General features: G+C 32.8%; 1 protein-coding gene across 2 annotated transcripts in view; it reads left to right on the plus strand.

Moving 5' to 3' along the window:
• The window catches only part of COL11A1 (collagen type XI alpha 1 chain), a 202,299-nt gene that overhangs the window by 60,524 nt on the left and 115,351 nt on the right, over positions 1–26,424 (plus strand). For both annotated transcript variants that reach the window (XM_078072675.1, XM_078072676.1), the window contains exons 5-15: positions 6,570–6,698; positions 12,442–12,558; positions 13,163–13,255; positions 14,337–14,591; positions 15,345–15,407; positions 16,874–16,915; positions 17,933–17,995; positions 18,842–18,916; positions 19,991–20,074; positions 22,161–22,217; positions 25,539–25,592. In XM_078072675.1, coding sequence (XP_077928801.1) covers positions 6,570–6,698; positions 12,442–12,558; positions 13,163–13,255; positions 14,337–14,591; positions 15,345–15,407; positions 16,874–16,915; positions 17,933–17,995; positions 18,842–18,916; positions 19,991–20,074; positions 22,161–22,217; positions 25,539–25,592 — 1,032 coding nt within the window. The remainder of the gene's footprint in view (positions 1–6,569; positions 6,699–12,441; positions 12,559–13,162; positions 13,256–14,336; positions 14,592–15,344; positions 15,408–16,873; positions 16,916–17,932; positions 17,996–18,841; positions 18,917–19,990; positions 20,075–22,160; positions 22,218–25,538; positions 25,593–26,424) is intronic.

Below are 26,424 nucleotides of genomic sequence, written 5' to 3' on the forward strand. Positions count from 1 at the left end.
GGAAGACAGTATAATAGATAAAAAGGGAAAAGAGGAGGCCAGGGAAAAACAACTCAGAATCCATGAAAATAGAATCAGAGAAATAAGTGACACCATGAGACGTTCCAATGTCAGAATCATTGGAATCCCGGAGGGAGTGGAGAGAGAGAGAGGGCTAGAAGATGTATTTGAACAAATCGTAGCTGAGAACTTCCCTAATCTGGGGAATGAAACAAACATTCGTGTCCTAGAGGCAGAGAGGACCCCTCCTAAGATCAAGGAAAACAGGGCAACACCCCGGCATGTTATAGTAAAACTTGCAAATCTTAGAACCAAGTAAACCATCTTAAGGGCAGTTAGGGGGAAGAGATTCCTTACCTACAGAGGGAGGAACATCAGAATAACGTCAGACCTATCCACAGAGACCTGGCAAGCCAGAAAGGCCTGGCGAGACATATTCAGGGTACTAAATGAGAAGAACATGCAGCCAAGAATACTTTATCCGGCAAGGCTTTCATTTAGAACGGATGGAGAGATGCAGAGCTTCCACGACCGGCAGAAGAGGAAAGAATATGTGACCACTAAGCCGGCCCTGCAAGAAATATTAAGGGGGGTTCTATAAAAGGAGAAAGACCCCAAGAGTGATATACAACAGAAATTTACAGGGACAATCTATAAAAACAACATCTTCACAGGCAACATGATGACAATTAATTCATATCTTTCAATAATCACTCTCAACGTGAATGGCCTAAACACTCCCATAAAACGGCACAGGGTTGCAGATTGGATAAAAAGACAGGACCCATCCATATGCTGCCTACAAGAGACTCATTTGGAACCTCAAGATACATCCAGACTGAAAGTGAAGGGATGGAGATCTATCTTCCATGCCGGTGGACCTCAAAAGAAAGCTGGGGTAGCAATTCTTATATCAGACAAATTAGATTTTAAACTAAAGTCTGTAGTAAGAGACACAGAAGGACACTATATCATTCTTAAAGGGTCTATCCAACAAGAAGATCTAACAATTGTAAATATCTATGCCCCCAACATGGGAGCAGCCATCTACATAAGCCAACTGTTAACCAAAATAAAGAGTCATATTGATAACAATACGTTAATTGTAGGAGACCTCAATACTCCACTCTCAGCAATGGACAGATCATCTAAGCAGAAAATCAACAAGGAAACAAGAGCTTTGAATGATACATTGGACCAGATGGACCTCATAGATATTTACAGAACATTCCACCCTAAAACAACAGAATACTCATTCTTCTCGAGCACACATGGAACTTTCTCCAGAATAGACCATATACTGGGTCACAAATCAGGTCTCAACCGATACCAAAAGATTGAGATTATTCCCTGCATATTCTCAGACCACAATGCTCTAAAACTGGAACTCAATCACAAGAAAAAATTTGGCAGAAATTCAAACACTTGGAAGCTAAAGACCACTCTGCTCAAGAATGTTTGGGTCAACCAAGAAATCAAAGAAGAACTTATACAATTCATGGAAATCAATGAGAACGAAAACACATCGGTCCAAAACCTATGGGATACTGCAAAGGCGGTCCTAAGGGGGAAATACATAGCCATCCAAGCCTCACTCAAAAAAATAGAAAAATCCCGAATTCACCAACTAACTCTACACCTTAAAGAACTAGAGAAAAAGCAACAAATGACGCCTAAGCCACGCATTAGAAGAGAAATAATTAAAATTAGAGCAGAAATCAATGAATTAGATACCAGAAACACAGTAGATCAGATCAATGAAACTAGAAGTTGGTTCTTTGAAAGAATTAATAAGATTGATAAACCACTGGCCAGACTTATCCAAAAGAAGAGAGAAAGGATCCAAATTAATAAAATTATGAATGAAAGGGGAGAGATCACGACCAACACCAAGGAAATAGAAACAATTATTAGAAATTATTATCAACAACTATATGTCAATAAACTGAGCAATCTGGATGAAATGGAGGCCTTCCTGGAAACCTATAAGCTGCCAAGACTGAAACAGGAAGAAATTGACAACCTGAATAGGCCAATAACCAGTAACGAGATTGAAGCAGTGATCAAAAACCTCCCAAAAAACAAGAGTCCAGGGCCTGATGGATTCCCTGGGGAATTCTACCAAACATTCAAAGAAGAAATAATACCTATTCTACTGAAGCTGTTTCAAAAAATAGAAACAGAAGGAAAACTTCCAAACTCATCCTATGAGGCCAGCATTACCTTAATCCCTAAACCAGGCAAAGACCCCATCAAAAAGGGAGAATTTCAGACCGATATCCCTGATGAATATGGATTCCAAAATCCTCAACAAAATCCTAGCTAATAGGATCCAACAATACATTAAAAGGATCATCCACCACGACCAAGTGGGATTTATCCCCGGGATGCAAGGGGGGTTCAACATTCGCAAATCAATCAATGTGATAGAACACATTAATAAGAGGAGGGAGAAGAACGATATGGTCCTCTCAATTGATGCAGAAAAAGCATTTGACAAAATACAACATCCTTTCCTGATTAAAACTCTCCAGAGTATAGGGATAGAGGGAACATTCCTCAAGCTCATAAAATCCATCTATGAAAAACCCACAGCGAATATCATCCTCAATGGGGAAAAGCTGAGAGCCTTTCCCTTAAGATCAGGAACACGTCAAGGGTGCCCACTCTCACCACTGTTGTTCAACATAGTACTAGAAGTCCTAGCAACAGCAATCAGACAACAAAAAGAAAGAAAAGGTATTCAAATTGGCAAAGAAGAAGTCAAACTCTCTCTTTTCGCAGACGACATGATACTTTATGTGGAAAACCCAAAAGACTCCACCCCCAAATTACTAGAATTCATCCAGCAATTCAGTAATGTGGCAGGACACAAAATCAATGCACAGAAATCAGTTGCTTTCTTATACACTAACAACGCAACTGTTGAAAGAGAAATTAAAGAAATGATTCCATTTACAATAGCAACAAGAACCATAAGGTACCTCGGAATAAACCTAACCAAAGAGGTAAAGGATCTATACTCTAGGAACTACAGAACACTCATGAAAGAAATTGAAGAAGACACAAAAAGATGGAAAAATATTCCATGCTCATGGATCAGAAGAATAAACATTGTTAAAATGTCTATGCTACCCAGAGCAATCTATACCTTCAATGCCATCCCGACCAAAATTCCAGTGACATTTTTCAAAGTGCTGGAACAAACAATCCTAAAATTTGTATGGAATCAGAAAAGACCCTGAATCGCCAAGGAAATGTTGAAAAAGAAAAACAAAGCTGGGGGCATCACGTTGCCCGATTTCAAGCTATATTACAAAGCTGTGATCACCAAGACAGCATGGTACTGGCACAAAAACAGACCTATAGACCAATGGAACAGAATAGAGAACCCAGGTATGGACCCTCAACTCTATGGTCAAATAATCTTTGACAAAGCAGGAAAAAACATGCAATGGAAAAAAGACAGTCTCTTCAATAAATGGTGCTGGGAAAATTGGACAGCCACATGCAGAAGAATGAAACTCGACCATTCTCTAACACCATTCACAAAGATAAACTCAAAGTGGATGAAAGACCTCAATGTGAGACAGGAATCCATCAAAATCCTAGAGGAGAACATAGGCAGTAACCTCTTTGACATCGGCCACAGCAACTTCTTTCAAGATACATCTCCAAAAGCTAGTGAAACAAAAGCAAAAATGAACTTTTGGGACTTCATCAAGATAAAAAGCTTCTGCACAGCAAAGGAAACAGTCAACAAAACAAAGAGGCAACCCACAGAATGGGAGAAGATATTTGCAAATGACACTACAGATAAAGGGCTGGTATCCAAAATTTATAAAGAACTTCTCAAACTCAGCACCCAAAAAACAAATAATCAAGTCAAAGAGTGGGCAGAAGAGATGAACAGAAACTTCTCCAAAGAAGACATACAAATGGCTAACAGACACATGAAAAAATGTTCATCATCATTAGCCATCAGGGAAATCCAAATCAAAACCACACTGAGATACCACCTTCCACCAGTTAGAATGGCAAAAATGGACAGGGAAAGAAACAACAAATGTTGGAGAGGTTGTGGAGAAAGGGGAACCCTCTTATACTGTTGGTGGGAATGCAAGTTGGTACAGCCACTTTGGAAAACAGTGTGGAGGTTCCTCAAAAATTTAAAAATAGAGCTACCCTATGACCCAGCAATTGCACTACTGGGTATTTACCCCAAAGACACAGAGGTAGTGAAAAGAAGGGCCATATGCACCCCAATGTTCATAGCAGCAATGTCCGCAATAGCCAAACTGTGGAAGGAGCCGAGATGCCCTTCAACAGATGAATGGATAAAGAAGATGTGGTCCACATATACAATGGAATATTACTCAGCCATCAGAAAAGATGAATACCCAACTTTTACATCAACATGGATGGGACTGGAGGAGATTATGCTAAGTGAAATAAGTGAAGCAGAGAAAGTCAATTATCATATGGTTTCACTTATTTGTGGAACATAAGGAATAGCATGGAGGACATTAGGAGAAGGAAGGGAAAAATGGGGGGGGAATTGGAGGGAGAGATGAACCATGAGAGACTATGGACCTGAGAAACAAATATGAGGGGGTAGGGGGGATTGGTTAGCCCGGTGATGGGTGTTAAGGAGGGCACGTACTGCATGGAGCACTGGGTGTTATACGAAAACAATGGATCGTGGATCACTACATCAAAAACTAATGATGTATTGTATGGTGACTAACATAACATAATAAAATTTAAAAAAAAAGGTAGGTTTTTTTTTTTCAAATTTTTATTTAAATTTTCAAATTTTATTTAAATTCTAGTTAGTTAACATAATATTGGTTTCAGGAGTAGAATTTAGTGATTCATCACTTATATATAACATCCAGTGCTCGACACAAGTGCCCTTCTTAATACACATCACCCATATAGACCACCCCCGCCCACCTCCTTCCAGCGACCCTGTTTGTTCTCTATAGTTAAGAGTCTCTTATGGTTTGTTAAAGCACTGTTTGAATGAATGATAGAATGAAATGAGTAAACAACTGTTGTACAGAAGTGCTACGAATTCTCTCCTAAGATTCATTGTGAGAGACTTTTTAAATTTAATATCTATATTTTCATTAGGCTATATAGGCTGTATAACTCCTGTTAACAAAATGCAGAAAAGCTGGAATAACTTTGAAATTATTCAAAATGGAATCAGGAGTTCTGTGAATCAGACTTATATGCTCAAACTTACAAGGACTTGAATCATCAAGTCAAATGGATATTAACTCAAAAATTCTTCTGGGCCTGAGTATAATTCTGAATTAATATGGCCATGACTCATGGATTTATATGAAGCTAGTTTCATGTTGAATTAGACCCTGTGGAAATATTCAGATTGCTTCAGGAGCAGAATATTACAATTTTTCTGTAAGTTTTCAGAATCAGTTTCAGAATCTCCTGAAATTAAACTCTTTAGATAACTCTATTACTAATTATTTGTAATGTTTTTTAATTAAAATTATACAGAATTCAAAATAAGTGAGTTTTAATGTATGCTTCAGTGTTCCATTATTTCTTAATAAAAATATCCCAAATTTCTTATTCATAATTTGAATTTTTCTGGTCTCTGCGTTTCTTACTCATCTTTGTGAGTAGGAATTCCTTCTGATACTGACTCCTTTACCAGGACACAACAGTAGAATCGCATATAAATTCGCCTAACAATAATAATTCCGTTTAATTTGATTGAACTCTTTACTTTATATTGACAATATATTACTATCTTTATATATCTACAGTTTTAAAATTTTATTTACTTTTTTATCAGCTTATTACTTGTATTTTATTTGTCTTATTTTATGCAGTGTAAATTGTGAATGCAGTAAAATCAAGTTTTAACAAATGGATGCATATAGTAAAGATTCTCTGAACCACAGAATAATAGAATACTAGCTTAATATTTACAGCTGATTTGTAAAACAGGTGTGAGGTTTTTTTAATCATTTAAGACTACTTTTTATTTAAGTTTTTTATTTATTTCCAGTATAGTTAACATACAGTATTACATTAGTGTACAATATAGTGCTTCAACAATTCTGTACATTACTCTGTGCTCATCACAAGTTCGCTCTTTAATCCCTTTTTTCTTCTTTTTTTTTTTTTTTATTATGTTCTGCTAGCCACTGTATGGTACATAATTAGTCCTTGATGCAGTGTTCGATGATTCATTAGTGAAGTATGACACCCGGTGCTCATCACAGCACATGCCCTCTTCAATACCTATCACCCTGTTATCCCCATCACCTATTTCACCATTCCCCCACCCACCTCCCCTCTGGTGACCATCAGTTTATACTTTAGAGTTAAGAGTCTGTTTCTGTGTTTCTCTGTCTCTCTCTTTTCCTTTTCCTTGTTTGTTTTGTTCTATAAGACTATTTTTAACATTGAATGTAAGTGGTAGTTCTTCTTCGGGTATTTAAAAATAAACTACACATTGTCTTGGGTAGATCTTGCTCTGAATATATGTGTATCCGAATATGCTGACTACATCCTTGTTTATTTCTGGGCAGGGGGACATCCAGCAACTATTGATCATAGGTGACCCCAAAGCCGCATATGACTACTGTGAGCATTACAGCCCAGACTGTGACTCTTCAGTGCCCAAGGCCGCTCAGGCTCAGGAACCGCAGATTGACGAGGTGAGGACCATAAAATTAGGACTGTTTTATCATTTCAATGGTACAGACCTACCCCTGTAGTTTTGAGGCTTATCTCTATTATTCAATTTTAATTAAAGTATACTTTGTATTTAATAGTGTTTTAACATTTCTAGGAAGAGTGATTTAAAGATGATTTGGGGTGTTAAACTCTGTTACTTAAACTTCTTATAAATAGAGATACCTCACTTGTATACTGTATATATGAGCATATTTCATTTTGGAGGAGGTGAGAAAAAGATAATTATCTAAAAGCTATATTTCTGCTACATAAAAATCTAAAAGCTATATTTCTGCCCTTGGCAGTTAAATAATTAACACAGCCTCAAGATAAGGGTGATATATCCTCTGGTGTACTTGCCTTTGGCAATTCAGGCAGATGAGAAAGTGACATTAGAGCTATTTTAAAGTTTCAGGCTGTGTTGAGTATTTAGAGAGAATTTTTTTTTTTTTTTTACTGTTTCTTATTGGGCTATGCTACGTTGATATATATGTTTTCTTTTTCTTCCACAAAATTTGACATAAAGAGTAATGAAATGGAAAGCAGTATGATCTGAATGCAGTAACTAAAACTATTCATGTATTTTGATTCATATTATGTCACTTTATTTGAAATTCAGGTGTGAAACCATTCTTCCAGGCCATTTTTGCAAGAAAATTTACCATAATGAAATTTGACCCTATTCTCTTTCAGACCAAAAAATAAGTTCGCATAGCCATAGCAATCTTGGCAGAATTGAATATCCCAAAAAAACAAAAAATGCAATACAGTGTACCCTTATCCAGATTTTTTGGTAAGATCCTTTAATGTGGATCTTCTGGAAATTAAAAAACAAGCAGACTGGAAGGAATTTAGCCTTTAGTTGGCAGCAAAACAATTTTAGATTCTTTTTTCTCAAAGAGTGTTAAATTTTAGAAGAGGGGGTTGGAAGTTTGAAAACATCAAAGCTGCCTTTATGTTTGGGAAAATAGCTCAAATAGCATTCTTCTTACTTTCTAAATGTACTATTTGGTGCCATATTTTGAGCTTGACTACTTAGAAGAGGTTAGGATCTTATCTTTTATTTTAACTTCTTGTTGTTTTTGCATGTGAGTTCAGTTAGGATTTTACCATCTAAAAGCTTGAGATATATTTTTTGACATCACTTTTCTTTTTAAAGTATGATAGTGAATTCTGTTGAACTGATCTTTTCCATGACTTAATATTAATGTTTTTTTTAAAACAGGATAAAGTCTTAAGAAGCTGACAGAAAAGCAAATATGAGAGAGAAAATGAAATTGCTTGGGTAGTTGTGTTTGCTTTTTTCACAGTTTTCCAGTGCCTCATTCTTTTTATTCCCTCAGGATTTATTTAAACAGTTTTTTTTGTGTGAATTCCAAGAGGATAGGTAAAATACCATCAGGTTTAGTGCTTTTATACCTTAGAGATTATATGATAATTCGGTATTAAAATTTACATTTATACATGTTATACATGTTCGAGATTGCTGAGATTTATTTTGCTTTTATTTTATGAAAGATAAGTTTTGTTCTTTTTAGCAACAGATATGACTCTGATTTTTGGAAGAATGAAGGTATGCTTTCTTAATATATCACCTTGAGGTGTTTTATTACTTTATTTTAATGCTATCATGTCAGTTAAACTGAGTTATTTTAAAGCAAAATTGTTTTTATCGATTTTTATCTGGATAAAAAAAGTAAAATTTAAAAGTAAATTTGACCTTTTCTACTTTAGTGGTTGATAATGTATACTTAACATTCTGTTAAGAAGTCAAACTTGTTTTTACTAGGAGAGTTTGAGGAGACAAAAAATCTATTGTTATAATAAAAGCTGCATGGAAATTCAGTTGGGTGATGCTATAATAAATACAGCATTTCTTACTGGTTTCTATATTGAATGTATTACAATGAAAAGTTTTTTTGAAGAATCAACTCACATTTTTTTTCAAATTGTAAATTACGTTGATACTTCAATCATATAACCATTCTATACACTTATGAAATAAACTGGTTAACCAAATTAGTAAACAGCCCTTATATTAGTTTTGACATATAGCCATTAATATGTAATTATATTTCAAATATGCATTTTTAATAATTGATCTACAGATGTTCTTCCTGTACAACATAGGAAGCAATGTTATTTGCCAGTGAGTAAAGAATATAAAGTGCAGTATAGAGCATTGACCATACATGTTGAACTTTATAGTGCTTATTTTCCATTAATAAATTTGTGACATTGCATATTCATTATTCTAATTTGGATTAATAGCTATGTTAATTTATTTTATCAGTTAACTCAAGTGTGCTTTTTACAACTTGTAATTTTGGCCAGCTCATACCCTCTAAATAACATCTTCTAAGTCATTCTTAAGGTTCAGTATTTTCATGTGTTTGCCACAGTATCACATCATCATCATACAGTGAAATGCATAATGTAGATAGATTTAAACATGGTAGTAATATCATCAAACTTTAATTCCATTTGAACCTACACAATACCATTTATATAGAAGAGTAATTAATATTAAAATTATGATGTTTGGGGATTTTCTCAAGTTAGATTAATCTATTATAAGAAATTAAATGTGAAATCTATATATGGTAATTCTTAATGTATTATGTATTTCTTAATGTATTATGCAAACTATAGTATCTTATACAAGGTAGGCAATTGCCATTCTTTTTTATAAAGAATGAACAAGGAAAATGAAGCAAAGGCAAGATAGTATTTTATAGAGAAATTTAAAAACCAGCTGACTTCCCTAAATGTATTACCTTAATCTTTTTTTGCACTTAGTATTTATCATATATTTTAGTTCTCGTAGATGCACAGATATTTACTGGTGCCACTATTTTTCTAACAAATTAAATAAGAACAGATTATGACATTTCTAGAAGTCCCTTTCTCCTCACATACTGTAATTAATGCTAGGTTACTCACATATCAAAACTGAAATCATTCCATCACTGCATGTCTTTTTGCATATATTTATCTCACTGATTACAACTAGTTCTCTCTGTTTTCAAGGCAGCCCAAAATTCCATAGTAAGTAAAGAGAATCATCTCCAAAAATAGGTTATAAAGCTTCATGTACACTAGTGCCAAGTAGACTCAATACCACCACCAAGGGGATGTTGTTTAGACAAAGAAATAAGAACAGGGGGCCCTGGGTAGCTCAGTTGTTGAGGGTCTGACTCATGGTTTTGGCTCAGGTCATATCTCAGGGTCATGAGATCAAGCTCCACCTCGGGTTCCATGGTCAGTGGGGAGTCTGCTTGAGATGTCTCCCTCTCTCTACACCCTTACCCCCTCTCTAAAACAAGTAAATAAATCTTTTAAAAAAGAGAGAGGTAAGAACAGAAGCAGTGATTCTTCACTGACTCCTGAAAGACTCTAAGAAAAAGATGTGCTTTCGTGTCTAAGGAGGTAAGAATATTATTTCCTCCAGTATTCTATAATCACAACTAGTCTGGTTGGTCTTCATTTGGAAAGAATTTAAAAAGAGGAGAAACTTATGGAGGTTAAATGTTTCCTCCTACAAGGAAAAAAAAAATGACATGAAGTTGGTATATATTGATATATTTCTGAGTACCATGCTTCATTTAAGATGCATTAAACTGTGTGTTTGAAAAATCAGCCCTTTGTGTCTTTGTTTATTGTCTTATGTTTTTAAAACTTATTATAGATGCACCTGATTTTGAAAAGTCTGCCTAATTTTAAAACTTTACAGCATAAACAGACTGTCAAATCTTTTCGTTTTTATGTTTTACTTGAAGCTGGCAGCTAGTAGCTATATAAATTTAATATTTCTTATTCCAATGTGATAGACCATAACACAGAAAAATTATTCATTATACAATATTCAATCTCCATTAATGTCTTTTAATATGTATCTTCATTCAATATTTAATCACTTTATTTATTTAATGATGTTATTAATAATGTTTATATTAACTTTCCTAGAAGTAGTTGGCATTATATCTTGATTGCAGAGGCACAAAGAAACAAGTGTTCAGTGTTCTATGCATGCATTTTTCTATTTTACCAAATTCTGTACAAATTCAATTAGAATAAAGCTTTGTTGAAGTACTTTGTATGTATATTCATTGAAAATGAAACTATTTACTGAGCAGATAAAATTATGAAACCATTTCAATTAATTTAATCAAAGAAGAGTTTTGACAATCATAAAGAAAATGAAAGACATGACTATGTTTATATTTCAATATGACCTTCAGCTGAACCATCTAGAAAGTTCACTCTAGTGAGGGTATTTCATCAAAGGCCAGATGTATAATGTTGCCAGGAGATCAGTTTTGGACATGTCTCATTATAGGTCTGTGAAATTTGCACTCATTTGCATTGCTGTAGTTAATAGAGCTCATTAGAAGGCACAGTGATCACAATTTTCTAAAAGACATATGCTCAACAGTTATTTTTCTGGCAGATCAAAAAGGCTTTTGTGGCAATTTTGAAATGCCAAGAAGTCCAGTTGGGGTATAATGGGAATTTTACCAAATATAATACTGAGAGAATTCTAAATAGATTGCCTTTAGCATATATATATATGTAGATAGATTTAAACATGGTAGTATATATATATGATTCATATATATATACATATGCATACATATATATATATGATTCAGCTTGTTGAGTTTGCTGCTTAATATTTTATGTGTGTATGACCTTAGTGTATTTACAGTTATTTTGATTAAACCAATGATTAATATATATTTCACAATAACTATATTCTTGTTTACAAATTAAAGTTTTGAGATAGTTGGCTTTGAAGATCAATACATTATTTTCCTTATCACTCAATATGTATGATTGTCTTGTACATCCTTCTATTAAGAAACATACCTCTTTCCAACTAAGTTATTTTAATACAGAAGAATCTAGTATAAAATATTATTTTCCAATGTGAGTTCGGTTTAAATAGTTTATGAGGTCTAAGTGCTATGCTTTTTTTGATAGAGAAAAAAACAGTATCTTTAAAAGCAGAAATAATGTATTAACTAGAAACAGATCTAATTTTGAATCTTTTACTGTTTCACAAGTGTTCTGTGCTCATTTTGATCTTAAGTTTATAGCAAAAGAGATTTCTGAATAAATTTTAGATTTTATTTTTTCATTAGTTCCAGTGTTCTGTTTAGACTCATCTTATGTTCCTTGCATTTCCTTTTCCTCCTCTCCTCTTTCTGTCTCACAACATAAACATTCTTTCATACGTGGAAAGACTACTGTCCATATTTTAAATTTTAAGCATGTAGTTTAATGAAAAAAAAAGTACCCATTGACATTACAGTAAAATTCTTAGAGAATTTTTAACAAATTCTTGTGTAACAATTTTTACAAATAAAAATTAACATGAATAGTTAACAACTGTGGCCAAGTACATAATTGCTGTGTTGGAAATAAGCCATTAACTAAAAGTTTTGAATATTAATTAAGTTTGAATTAATATTCAAAATTTTTAGTTTCCTCACAATCCTAACCATGATTCTGCTCTTAGAAAACTTGCTTTGTCACTCCTATGTTATTATACTCTGTATAAGACAGTATAATACTTCTTGTAATACAAAATAACGTTTAAGTAACAGCATTTCGTTGCCTCTTAACCTTTACCGTAAGTAAAAGTTAAGACAATTACCACTTTGTTGTTAGTATTACCTGCAACTAACAAAATCGCCTGATATTTTTTCCTTTGCGATGTAGTATGCACCTGAGGATATAATGGAATATGACTATGAGTATGGGGAAGCAGAGTATAAGGAGGCTGAATTTGTAACAGAAACACCCACTGTAACTGAGGAGACAATAGCACAAACTGAGGTAAAAACAAAGTAGCACCTTTGTGTATGGTGTCCTGCTGTTTGTCATTCCGTGGTTTCTTATGTTCCCTGTTCCTCAACTCATCATAAGCCTTTCATTCACCTGAATTCTATGACCAGTAACTGTGGTTTTTATTTGACAGTAGCTGTCCTGAAGGAATGATGCTCATTTTGCTTTGCTTGTCCTTCCTTTCGTCCATGCTCTTCATTTCCTTTTTCACTTTTTTTATGTTTCCCATTCCATCTTTCACCACGTTTTACAGAAAAAGAAATCCAATTTCAAAAAGAAGACGAGGACAGTGGCCACTAACTCAAAGGAAAAGTCCAAAAAGTTTACACCCCCTAAATCTGAAAAATTTGCGTCCAAGAAGAAGAAAAGTTCCCAAGCAGCAGCAAAAGCCAAACTAGGGGTAAAGGTAGCAAAGAAAAAGCAATCAAGATCTGTCCTAGATAAGCTGGAAGATCTCTGATGATGAGCCATTGTCCTAACCCAACTAGATAAATGCTCATTTGGCTAATCCGATAACCCAATTAAATCATGATTTCCCTAAATTTGGGATTACCTTACAGTTTTATAATTGTTTTTCTTTTGACTTCATCACTAGGCAAATATCGTTGATGATTTTCAAGAATACAGCTATGGAACAGAGGAAAGTTACCAGACAGAAGCTCCTAGGCATGTATCTGGACCAAATGAGGTAAGCTCATTGACACTATTAAATCACAGTCCAAATTTTTTAAGTGTGTAATATTTCTTAATACACCTCACTGTGGAAGAATCTATAACTTGTGAAAAGTTCCATCTTTTTATCCCTTTACTGAGGTAAGAGGAACAATAGCATTGGTTCACTGTTACTAGAAACAGGTCATTTAAAATCAATCAATTCAAGTTTTGCATGACCCTTTGCTTCATGCAAACACAAATTGATTGACCTGAATTGACTGCTATCATTTTCTTGATTGCTCCTGGGATTGAGCAAGCTTCTCAACATGTTGTGATGAAAGGTATTTGCAACATGATTTTTCTGTGAGGAGGCGCCTCCTCTAAAGTATAAATTGTATCATGAAATGATACAATTAGAATTTATTTCATCTGACCAATAATCATGCATTTTCATGACAGCAAACTTCTTGAGAAAATGTAATCTTAGTGGATTTTAATAGTTATTTACATTTTCAAACTTGTTAGGAGTATGATATTTATGATTAAATTAATATATCTTACCCTTTTTCATTCTTTTCTCTGAAAATGTTTAATCACATACAGGTATAAATCAAACAATCTTTCTGAATTTCATGTTATGCATACATTCTTATCGTGAAAAAATGAGTATACAATTCAGTATAACTTTGTGAAATACTTATCATGCCGGGTATGACAAATACCTGAGTCATTTAGCTGTCAGAAAATTTATATAACATGTTTCCCAGTGAGGCAAATAAACCTCATTGTCCAAGTCTCATACTATAAATATAAAGTTGACTAACAAGTTTTTATTTTTCCAATGGAACAAGCAAATACACATGCTGAATCCATGTGAATACTTGCAGTTTACTGGGAAAAGTAGTTTGAAAGCAATATTTCCTTGTATATACCAATGTACAAAAATATTTCTTTCAATGATACTGAAAGGCTCTCTTTCTCGGCCTTCAGGCTTGCTTGAGTAGCGTTTAAATTGCTTCCCGTCACATTCCATCAAACTGTAATTGCAAATGCTTACCTTGCTTTACTAACAGTAAACTTCATGTTCTTCAACTCCTTGCAACTTAAATTAATAGCCAAATCCACTTGAAGAAGTATTTACTGAAGAATATCTAACTGGAGAGGATTATGATTCCCAGAGGAAAAATTCCGAGGATACACTATATGAAAACAAAGGAGTAGACGGCAGGGAACCTGACCTTCTGGTAGATGGAGATTTAGGCGAATATGATTTTTATGAATATAAAGAATATGAAGATAAACCAACAAATCCCACTAATGAAGAATTTGGTCCAGGTGTGCCAGCAGAAACAGATATCACAGAAACAAGCGTAAGTCAGTATTACGCTCTGTGTCATTGTGTGTCTTATTTTTGGAGTATTTTCACATTGACCTTGATGTCTTTTCAGGTGTAAAATACAAGTTGTGTCCTTATGTAAACTGTGAAAATTTATCACTACTAGGACATCTTGATAGATTCTTCCTCATGGGAATCTTCAGCAGTTGTAGCTCTGCCTACAGTACGGGAGTCTTCATTTGAAAGTATAGTCTTGAATAGAATTGTATCCAAATTGTCTTGTCATTGATAAGATTAAAATAGTTATTATTCTGGGTAGTAAGTCTTATTTCTGATTTCTAGGCTATTTTATTTTTTTAATTTTGAAAAAAGAAATGTTCTGGTGATGCTCAGTACGGTACCATATTTGTTATTTTTTTCACCTTTTGATCCCTTTCACTTATTTCTCCCACCCCTCACCCCCCACCTTTATTTCGTTAAACTTAATTTGATGACACTTTTTGCTTAATGCCTTGGAATAATAATTGAAGTCTACAGATGTCTTTATTTTTCTGTAATATGTCTTTAAGAAACAATTGTCTCATCTCATTCAAGAATTGTATTAATGCTCATTATGCTTTCCTTTTTATATTTTCAGTATCTAAACATTCAATAAGTTTCTATTTAAAAAAACACATTTTAGTAGGTTGTTTTTAAATGCACATAGATGATTAAATTTTCTTTAAAAAAAATACTTAAATGCCCTTATCTACTTAAAGACAGGCTGCTTGAATTTTTCACTCAACAGATAAATGGCCATGGTGGATATGGAGAAAAGGGGCAGAAAGGAGAACCAGCAGTAGTTGAACCTGTAAGTATTGGTGTGAATACATTGTAAAGGTTGGTACAATTAATTAATTTATATTATAAGCCATCATCACCTTACATTATCATATATGTTTGTATATTGCCATTAAAAATTCTAATGTCCAAGTGTCTAAAATGTGCCAGACATAAGTGAGTTGGTGAGGCCATTTCTGGCAAGTGAAATTTCAAGCAACCAAAAAATATAGAGACATGAATTTTGGAATTTGAAAGCAGATGAAGTTTGTCTAGTCTAATTCTCTCATTTTACAACAAAGGAATCTGAGACCTAGAGAGGTTAATTAACTTGCTGAGGTTCAAATGTTGGTGGTTGGGACATAACCAGATTTTAGCTTTTGTAACTCCCTTCAATTTCTCTAACTTGACATTATTAGAAATATATTATTTGACCTAGATACTTTCTTGTTTCATATCCAGATAATACATGTTATGATACGAAAATATTCCTTTTAAAATTCACTTCTTTTTATCCCATTGAAGAAATGGTCGACTTCACTCCAAAAGTGATTTTTAAAATTTGTATTAATGTTATTACTACTCAAGATATTGGTAAAAAGCAAATTCTTACTGGAAAGAAATTTTACTATTGTTCTCCTTAATCACCAACTTGGGAAAACTGTCGCATTAGAACTAAAAGTAATATGCTTCACTGTTTGCCTCAAGATCATGAAAATCATTTCAGAAATTGCAAGGACATAAACACTGAAAAACTGGGTGGGGAGAGAGTTAAAGGTTAAAAAGATATGTCTATAAGAACATCGCTGGCTATCTACTGTATTACTCCAAAATCTGAGAAATTGTGCCACATACTCACCAAAGAATTTTAAAATATTTTTTTTGCAGAATGAATATGCCCTTATTTTGAAAATTTACAACCAACTTTTTAAATGATAAAACAATTTCTGGCAGTAGAATCATAAACTTTGTGGAATGAGTTTCTTATCCTGAAACAGTACTCTATCCTCTTGTCTTCTGAAGAGCTTATCTCATATTTATCCCCAGTTCTTTTGCTTGGACTTTTTTCTCCTTTCCCTGAATTAAAGTGCTTAGGTGCTACTTAACTTCCATTCTTTCATTCACACAGTAAATATTTATTAAATTCCAGCTTTGTGCCAGGCAGTATTCCAGGTGCTAGGGAAAACTTGGCAACTGTCTTTGCTTTGTCCTTCTCGGGAGCATGTAGCATATTCTCCTTTTACTATTACTTTTTGAATATTTATTTCTTTTCTAATTAGTTCACAGGTTCTCCAAGGACAGGGACTGTGTTTTCTTATCATTTTAAACTCTCTCCCTTCCCCATGCAAAACTGTTCGTAATTGGTTTTATATGGTAGAAATAGAGAATTTACTTTTTGAGATGCAATGATGTGGTGCTTTGTTAGAACTGCTTAGAGGAGAGGTTAGGGGTTACACTTCATTAATAGTGATTCTCAGTCTTTTCTTTTTATTATAGGGGATGCTTATTGAAGGACCACCAGGACCAGCAGGACCTGCAGTATGTAACTGTCAAGATTATTTTTGTCTTGATTTTTTTAAATAATCAAATATAGAATTTCTATTACATTATTGAATTTATATATTTTATACTAATTTGAGTATTGAATGATAGAGGCAAACAGTTTTTTTCAGAGGGCCTGGTGGCCTTGAATTGCGGTCTGATTTGGCTTTCCAAATGTTATTCTTTTGAGCAGTGGAATTAAATTTTGTTTAATTTTCTTTCTCTCTTTTCTTTTGTTTCTTTTTCTTTCTTTCTTTTTTTTTTTTTTTTTTGCTTAAATACCTCTGCATCCTCTAAGTTCATCTTCAACTTTCTATCTGAAAGTTATGATAGTGAAAAAAAAGTCATCTTTGTTTTTATTAAAGAAGTATAGATATATCTCAATGGATGGAGTTGAGAATTCTAAGTAGACAGTAGCTGCCTTATCTGTGCTTCTGAATGGAGTGATTATCAGTTTGCATTGTCACTTCCTAGTGTGGCTGATGTCGCTTGGTGTGTCTTCATTCTCAGGTAGTTGTACTGATCAGACTTTGTAAGAAATCGCTATCTTCTGTGGAATTAATTAAGTTCTTGTCATCTGAAATAAATATGTTGATAACTTTGAATACTTTTTATCCATAAAAGAAAATGTAAAAATGCCTCCAAGCTAAATGATTTCTACATTTCAATTTTGCTATCACATTTTTGAGGTCTAATTGTCTGAGTATACCATTTCTTCATTAAGAACTGGGAACCAACTTCTGCTTCAGGGACTTTATTTTGGCGTGTTCTCCTTTCCTGCCTTTCTTTGGAATGTCTGCCTCCACCCTGAGAGCAGCTTCATAGAGGAAGCACTGAGCTAGCTACAGAGTGGTTCCTATATGTTGTCTTTCATAGGAAGTTAAATAGGGCAATTGTTTGGGAGACAAGTGTATATTTATGAAATATAAAATGAGCTCTTCTTTGATTTTGGTAGGATGAATTTGCCTGAATGATAATAAGATCTGACTCAGATCATGGTTTATTTCTCTGTAGGGTCTTATGGGTCCCCCCGGTCTACAAGGCCCCACTGGACCCCCTGGTGACCCTGGAGAGAGGGTAAGTGAAGTGATTCTTTACAACAAAAGAATATAACATAGATTAAAATAATTACAATATTTTCTACAAGTTTAACATGTTATCCTTCTCACTGGAAGGGGGGAGAAGTCTGTGAACTCAGTGTCTAACATTTTGGTTTAACTTCTCTAACTATAATTTTAGAAGTGAGGATGAAGAATGTGCACTTATCTATGTTATAATTAATAAGAAAACTTTTATTTCCAACAAATTTCCGCGTTGAGATGAACCTGCTACATTAGATTCAGTTCTTTAGTTTCAGTTGAGACATGTTTTCCATGGATTCTGATGAGTATTTAGTTGGATTCTGATAGACTGAGTTAATAAGCTTGAATTCTAATTTGAAGAGCATGTCCTAGATTACATGGTAAAATAGACCATTTGTGTTAAGTCAGTCCAAACTCTTCTTGTAAAATCTCTTTCCCTGTTTTTCCTCCATCCCTGAGTAGCCAATAACTTTATGCTTTATTAAAATCCTATAAAACTAGTCCAATGAAAAACAACCCTTTCAGGGCACCTGGGTGGCTCAGTCAGTTAAGCCTCCAACTCTTGATCTCAGCTCAGGTCTTGATCTCAGGGTCATGAGTTCAAGCCTCACATTGGGCTTCATGCTGAGCATGAAGCCTACTTAAAAACAAAAACAAAATCCCTTTCTAGGTACTTACTAAAAGGAGATTAACCAAGGAGGGGAGAACAAATGCAAGTTAGTTAATGTAGACTAATATATGTTATTCTAATATTTAGATAACTAATAATAGACTAATAACATAGTCTATTTCTAATAAATTTGACTCTTTATTTATTAATTTTGATGATTTACTTTCCTAGGGTCCCCCAGGACGTCCTGGCTTACCAGGGGCTGATGGTCTACCTGGTCCTCCTGGTACCATGTTAATGTTACCGGTATGGGTTTTTTAAATTGTTATAAAGATGACTTAATATTTCATCATCTTATTGTTGAAAAATATTGCTGAACTGTATTACAGAGCAATTAACTAAAAACCATTGTATGAGGTAGAGATATTTGAAATCAAGTAGTCTTTAGAAATGACAGGAAATTTTATTAAAACAAAAATTTGGTATATCTCTGCATTAGAACTAAGATTTCATTATTTGATTTGACTTTGACAACAAAGCTTAGAGGTTGTTCTTAATATTTCCAATCATGTGCTTCATCTTGAGTCATATGATTAACATGCATTTCATGTGTTACTTAACATAATATTATTATGCTATTTATCACCATAGAGATAACAGTTGATACTTTTTAAAGAAGATATATCTATATTGTCATTATTCCTTGCTCAAAAATTGTTTTACCATAAGAATGCTTTTTTTTTTTTAAAGTTGCCCTTGTTCTCTGGGATTAATTTGATTAATTTGTTTAAATGTAATAAAATTTCAAGTAATAATGAGGTAGAGTAAGAAATTGACTCATGCTGCATTTTGAGTTAAAATTTAAAAAGGATCTTTAGAATTTTAGAATTTTATGGAAAGATACTGGGAGGGTGAGTTTCCTGTTATAATTACTTAAGAAAAGGTAAACAAAATGAATATATCTCAAGGATGATTTCCTCTGTATTCATACAGATTCCAAAAGTTTTGCTCAACAAAATAGCAATTGATCTAAAACCACCACTGAACTGAGTACATTTGGAATTTTTACAAATGTGTAAATAGAAATAGGTAGCATTTGTATAGGTAAAAAATATATGATGACTTATTCCAGATATTTCAGAGATTATGGAATTTAAAATTGGAAGACTCTCTTCTACAAAAGGTAAACATGGTCCAGAGAACTTCCATTATGGGCAGGAGAATTAAAAAAAAAAAAAAAATCTAAGTATCTTGATTCATATAAGTTACCTTGTACTTCTATAAAATCCCATCATTTTCAGTAAATAGTTTTTAATTAGTAATTAAAGCACCTATTTGACAAAGGCTAATTTTGAGCTTCTTTATGTTCTCTTTTCTTAGTTTCGTTATGGTGGCGATGGTTCCAAAGGACCAACCATCTCTGCTCAGGAAGCTCAGGCCCAGGCGATTCTTCAGCAGGCTCGGGTAAGAAGGAATGAACATGTATTCCCATAAACTGATTCGAAGTCAGGTTGTGTGTGTGTGTGTCTGCATCTGGAGGATGCTACTATTATAAGCAAAATACTTCTGGATAGTGCCTTGGATTTAGACAGAAAAAGTGCTGAGGTTATAATTTATTTTTTCAGTAGGGATATTTTCTTTAACTGAATATTAAAGTTAAATGACTGACCCTTGCAGTATTGCCATTTATAATTCTGGCAATAACACACAAACCATAACACAAATTTTCTATTTTTTTTCAAAGAGTACTGATGGATTTATACTTAGCACTCTCTATTTCTCACATACAGTTTCTGTCTGTTAAGACAGAAGTTGATGATTAGAAAAAGTAAGAGAATAAGGTTTGAAATAATTTTTTTCCTCCTAATCTAATCAATTATTCAGGATATCCCAAATAATCCAGCAAATTAATTGTAAGCATTCTCATATAAGAAAGAAACGTTCAAATATGTTTTTAAGTTTTAATCATCATAATCTATGACGTTTTTACAAAATCCATTGTTTATAATCCTTCATCAGCTGAAAGTTTCCAGTATCTCTATAAGACCTATAATTGTATTTATTTTTTAAATTCACTGCAATTAAAAAGGCTAAAGAATGGACTAGGAAAGAGTTGAAAGTCATATAATACTTTTATTCATAGTATAGGAATTTTTTTTAAGGAAAAAGTAAAGGGCTTACATTTGGTATGGATATGGATTCACTTTCTAAGTGATACAAATCATTTCTGTGATAACTTTGGGTAAATTTATGAGTATATAAAATTTAACATTTATAAGTTTATCCTTATAAATTTATGAGGGTATAAAATATCTGAAAACATACGTGATGATTATAATTTACTCTTACATTCATTTATATATTTATTAAGTCTGTCAATCTGAAAAGATGCCATTATTTGGTTATGTCATGTATAAAGACAGAAAAATTTAAAAATTTGTTTACTATACCTTGGCATAACACTTACCTAAAAATATTTAAAATAATTTGCTAATGATTCCTACAATTTATCTTATAAATTATATTACTTTCAACAAATTTAAGATAATTATTTGAGCTTAAATGTTTTATGAGGCCACTGAATTCCTCATTTTATAGTCCTTTTAACCTATTTGGAAATAGGTAGCAAGCATTATAATTTCAATTTTTTGGATATTTAATCTCAAGGATTAAGAAGTATATTGTCAAAAATCTCATGGTGAGTCAGTAGTGGAACTTTGGAGATCCTGTTTTCATCTCATGCACTTTTCTAATATGATTTTACATATTGTTTCTATTACAGCATTATTTTTTGGTATCTATTTTGATAATCTAAATATTCATCTTTTGGAATCACTAATATTCAAAAATAGCTCACCATACTAATTTAACATCTATCAAATATTTACCCTTTGTATTCCACTTGTTCCAGCTTTTCAAGTATGCTAATTTCACATTTCTAATATTCAGTAACAATAGTGCATGTAATCAATCTATCATGCCTATGATTATACAAAAAGAATGTATTTTTCTTGTAATGTCAAATTTGAGATTTGTTAAAAAGAAATGTATTAGCATATTTTCTGATCAATTTTGCTTGCTTTCTGACTTTAGGTGTCATAGTTTTTCCTAAAATATTGCTAGAAACTTTTTATTTAAAGCACCTCAAATTGTTCATCTCTAAAATGATTTTCAATGATAATTGTGCCAGAATGTTTAAGAGAAGTCTGTATGTTATTCTGAAGTACGCTTCAGAGTAGAAAAATTATAAAACATTAGATATCTTATACTAAAATCCATTTTAATTTTTATCATTGGATAAATCATAATAATGTATGGTACAAGATTGTATACAAGATACAACAGTTTAAAGAACATCTGATATTTATTTAGGTCATTTGTCATTCTAGAAACTTGCAATTCTTCAGTAATCAGGCACTCTTTCTAGCATGTAGCTATTATATCTGTGTTGATCATCTGTTACTTACAGGTAGCTTGTGCAAATGAATATTGTGGTTTAATAGGCTTGTCCAGAAGAGCATCCCTGAGTTTGATCTCCCTTATTTTCTAGATTGCTCTGAGAGGTCCACCTGGCCCAATGGGTCTAACTGGAAGACCGGGTCCTGTGGTAGGTTACTCAATAAGATAATGTATGTTTAAATCCACATATTAGTGGTTCCTTGTGCAAGTTTGCCAAGCATTGTTCATATATCTAGCTGATGAAAATAGGATACATATACCTACTTATACTTGATTTTGTTTCCATTTTAAAAGCCTATTTCAATTCAGTCCTCAGTAAGTTTTGGCAAAAAAAGTTTCAATGAAGAATTTTCAAATCAAATAAATACAATGAAAAATATAATTGAGTCACATATCTATTAATTTTTCAAATTATAAATATAATTTATTTGTATAATATTCCAAGTTATTAAAATTCAATTTGACATTAAATTATTGAGACTTAACTTTATGTTAAATAGAATTTTCATTAAGAAAGAAAAAATATTTAAGGCCAGTTAAATTATTCCATGATCTGGGAAGCAAGCAGGATACTTGGCTTAAACCTCAGTTTGCATTCAATATTCCACGAAGTGCTTCAGATATTAGAGAAATTAATTTGTCTTTTGGAGACTCTTGGAAAATGACAGTGTTTTATTTTTCCATGCAACCTTGCTAATAAGCTAATATTTTCCAAGTGGTTTTTAAAAAATATCTCAAATACTTTGAAACTTCTACCAAATGTTAAGCAGTGTAGTAATTCACAAAAAAACACAAAGATTCTCCTCAAGTCATATTTTTTCTTAAGAGAAAAAGAAAAAACCATAGGAGTCCAACCTTGGTTCTGATTGATTTTATAATTAATTGAATAAATAATTTCCATTTTAAGTATTTGTTTTTCTATAAAAAAAGACATTCTTCCTGTTCTTTCATATGATTTTATATACTTTCAATATGTTTTATGGGAATAATGGTGTTTATAGAAATTATTACTGTGAACATTAAAATCTTAAATTTTATTTACTTAGTAGACACAGCAAAACAATTTTATTCAAGTTTGAATCAAGTTAATAGTCTTCTAATTATTTAATCAGTTTTACTGATCTTATTAATTAGGGTGATAAATAATTTTCTGCATGTATTTTATTCAAAGATTTGTTATGTAGTTTACATAAATTTATGGTTCCCTTAATTCAGTCTTAAAAATTTGTATAGGTTATATATTTTGAAGGTTATACACTCAGGTATACACTCAATGATATGGGCTCATGTAGAACATACACTCTGACAAAATAATAAGAAACATGGAAGAGTCTATGTTACTCAACAAAGGAAGAAACAGAGTTAATATTTAATTGTTTGTTAGTGATAATTGAAATTCACATGACTGAGGAAAACCAGCAGTATGCTAATGCTTTATAAATCTGGGGGCAGAAGAATGATCTGTATATTTTGTTAAAGATAACAGTTCCTGGGGCCCTGAACTTGAGATTCTGATGATAAAGATTCAAGGTTGGATGTAGCAAGCTATATTTTTAATGAGTGCACCAGGCTGATTCTTCTGGTCAAGCATGTTTGGGAAATACCTCCATATGTCACTTAATTTAAAAATATCACTCCAGGATCTCTAAAACTACATTTTCCAAAAGAATTTTCCTTCATATCATCCTGACAAGCATAAGCCTTAGTGGGTCTGTAGAGGGTCAGGGCAGTGAATAGCAGAAGCAATGAAAGCATGTTCCATTAGCAGTTCCTGTTTTCACCAATCAATGAGGGTCGGTCATTCACAGCGTGTTGGCAAGGAGAAAAAATTGGCAACCACGTACACGTTCTCAATGTCATACAGTGGATACAAGATTAATTGATTTCACTACTTAAGTCTTTTTTATGGGAAGCTTTAGCTTCCTTAAATATTAAAAGTAAGTATTGAGATATCAAACATCATATTGCTTCTTTTCACCATTTTCTCTTCTATTATCCTTTGCTCCAAAACTTCAAATTATGATAGACTTTCAAATATCTGTTGATTCTAGAGTCTAAAACTATTTTATATAAAAGAAACAAAGTCTTCATCAATATATTAAGATACAAACATAAACATTCTTCCAATGAAAAATTCTTTATTCAGTTGTTTTCTCTGATTGCTTTCCTAGACAAATAGAGGCTTATAATATAAAACATACAGGAAACGTAGGAAATATTGTTATTTTTTCTATTCTGTTACTGTCAGTTATTGCATGATAATTTTTAGAGTAAGTGTTTGGACAGAGTAATTATAATTTGTTGAGTAGTAGGTAGTGCTTATATACAGAGAATATAATGCAGTAAATTAATTAAAAACAAATTGACTGTCCTATAAATGTGTTCAATTCAGTGATTAATAATCTGATTTAATATAGAACCCCAGGTTTTCTCTTGAAAAAAATTTAGTTGCAAGAATTCTTAATTAGAAGCGTGAAGTTTATTATTGTTTAATTTTCAAGATTAGAATATTCGTGTTACTTGACTTTCCATATTTCTTAGGAGTCAGATTAATAGTTATTTTCCTTTAGAGCCACCAGGAGGCTCTAGAGAGCTTACATTTCCAGACTTAGCACAATTTTGATCTTTTTGTATGATTCAATGCACCATTATTTGAATATATATCCATTTAAATAAATCAGAAATTTCTTAAACACCCAAAGTATACTTCTTCTGCATAAAGTAACTATCATCACCTTGTTCAATTTTAATGTCCTAAAGCTTTTTAGGGGAATGAACAGCCCGGTATTTATTTTTAAAACACACTTTTATGAAGTGATTTTATATTTTTTTCCAGTTAATGTGCCAGGTTTTTAATTGCACTTTTTGAATTATGTAAACATTTTTAAGAAGTTTTTGTCATAAGGACTTATTCTTGTGGGAAATAAACAAACCACTTTGGGAAAAGATGCTTTGGCATTATTTCAGGACAATTACGATAGTTGTAGCATCTGTTCTTGACATTTTATTGCTATAGAATTCAGTGTCTGAGAAATTGCTGAGTGCAAAAACAATAACATTTTGCCAAGTCCTTGCTCTATAAATGGATTCAGTGTATACCTGATTCAGTAAAAGCGTGTTTTTCCTCCAGTACTACAAAACAGTATAATAATAAGTAGTGCCTCATGTATCATCGTAAGTACACACATTAAAGAAAATTTCAATGTGGTTTCATGAAATTGGCTTCTGTGTAGCTATGTGTAAAATACAGACTTTTAAATATAGTTTACACACTGGAATACAATAAATCTGAGAAGAGATGTATTTCAAAGGGCTTGAAAATTTTATTGTATTAATTAATAAAATTATACTAATTTGATGAAACCTGTTTTGAATAGTGTTTGACTATTTCACGTGAAAATGGTAGGATAAAAGTAGTTAGGGAATTACTACTCAATTAAATGATTATATTCTTACTTTTTCTCTACAGGGGGGGCCTGGTTCATCTGGCGCCAAAGGTGAGAGTGGTGATCCAGGTCCTCAGGTAAAAAAAATAAAATAGTCTATCTCACTTATTTTATCTTATTTTTGACTTCATTTTAACTTGTAGGGTAATTGAAGTATCTGCCATCTGTTTTATGAGTAAAGAAATTACTTATATTACTTTTAAGTTCACAGCACCTCCTTTAATTGAAAAATCCCTAGTGGCCAGTTGGCTGCCAATAACTTGATTAATTTAAACAATATTAAAAGAAGATAATAAGCTAGGATGGAAAAGGCTTGATACTAATAGGCCTTCAGAATATTAAATTAGCTTGAGATTGTACAGAGCAGAGCAGAACTACTGCAATTGTACTTTTTAGTGGCCCTGCCTCAGACCCATGATATTTTCTGTGGAGAGTAAATCTAGCATATACTTTCAGAAATAATATTTAACATAACTTAAAAGACGCTAACTTCAAACCTTTTGTAGAACTGAGGAAATTATGAGAATTGAGAACATATGAGCTGAAATTTTTAAAAAGACCTTAGATTATGTTTACATGGTACCAAATTAAAAGTATTCTTTTTCATTTAATGATAGTAAGTAAAAATAGTCAGTATAAGCACATTATGAAGTCTACTTATTCTAGAAAACAGAAAAACAAAACGTGACATTTAAAAAATATATTTATTTATTTATTTATTTATTTATTTATTTATTTATTTATTTTAGAGAGAGAGGGAGAGTGCGATCGGGGAGAGGGGCAGTGGGAGAGAGAAAGAGAGAATCCCAAGCAGACTCTGCACTGAGCACAGAGCTCCACATGGGCCTCAATGCAGGACCCTGAGATCATGACCAGAGCTGAAATCAGGAGTCGGAAGTTTAACCAACT

This window comes from Halichoerus grypus, chromosome 5 (genome assembly GCF_964656455.1).
Source record: "Halichoerus grypus chromosome 5, mHalGry1.hap1.1, whole genome shotgun sequence".
Classification (NCBI taxonomy): Eukaryota; Metazoa; Chordata; class Mammalia; order Carnivora; family Phocidae; genus Halichoerus; species Halichoerus grypus.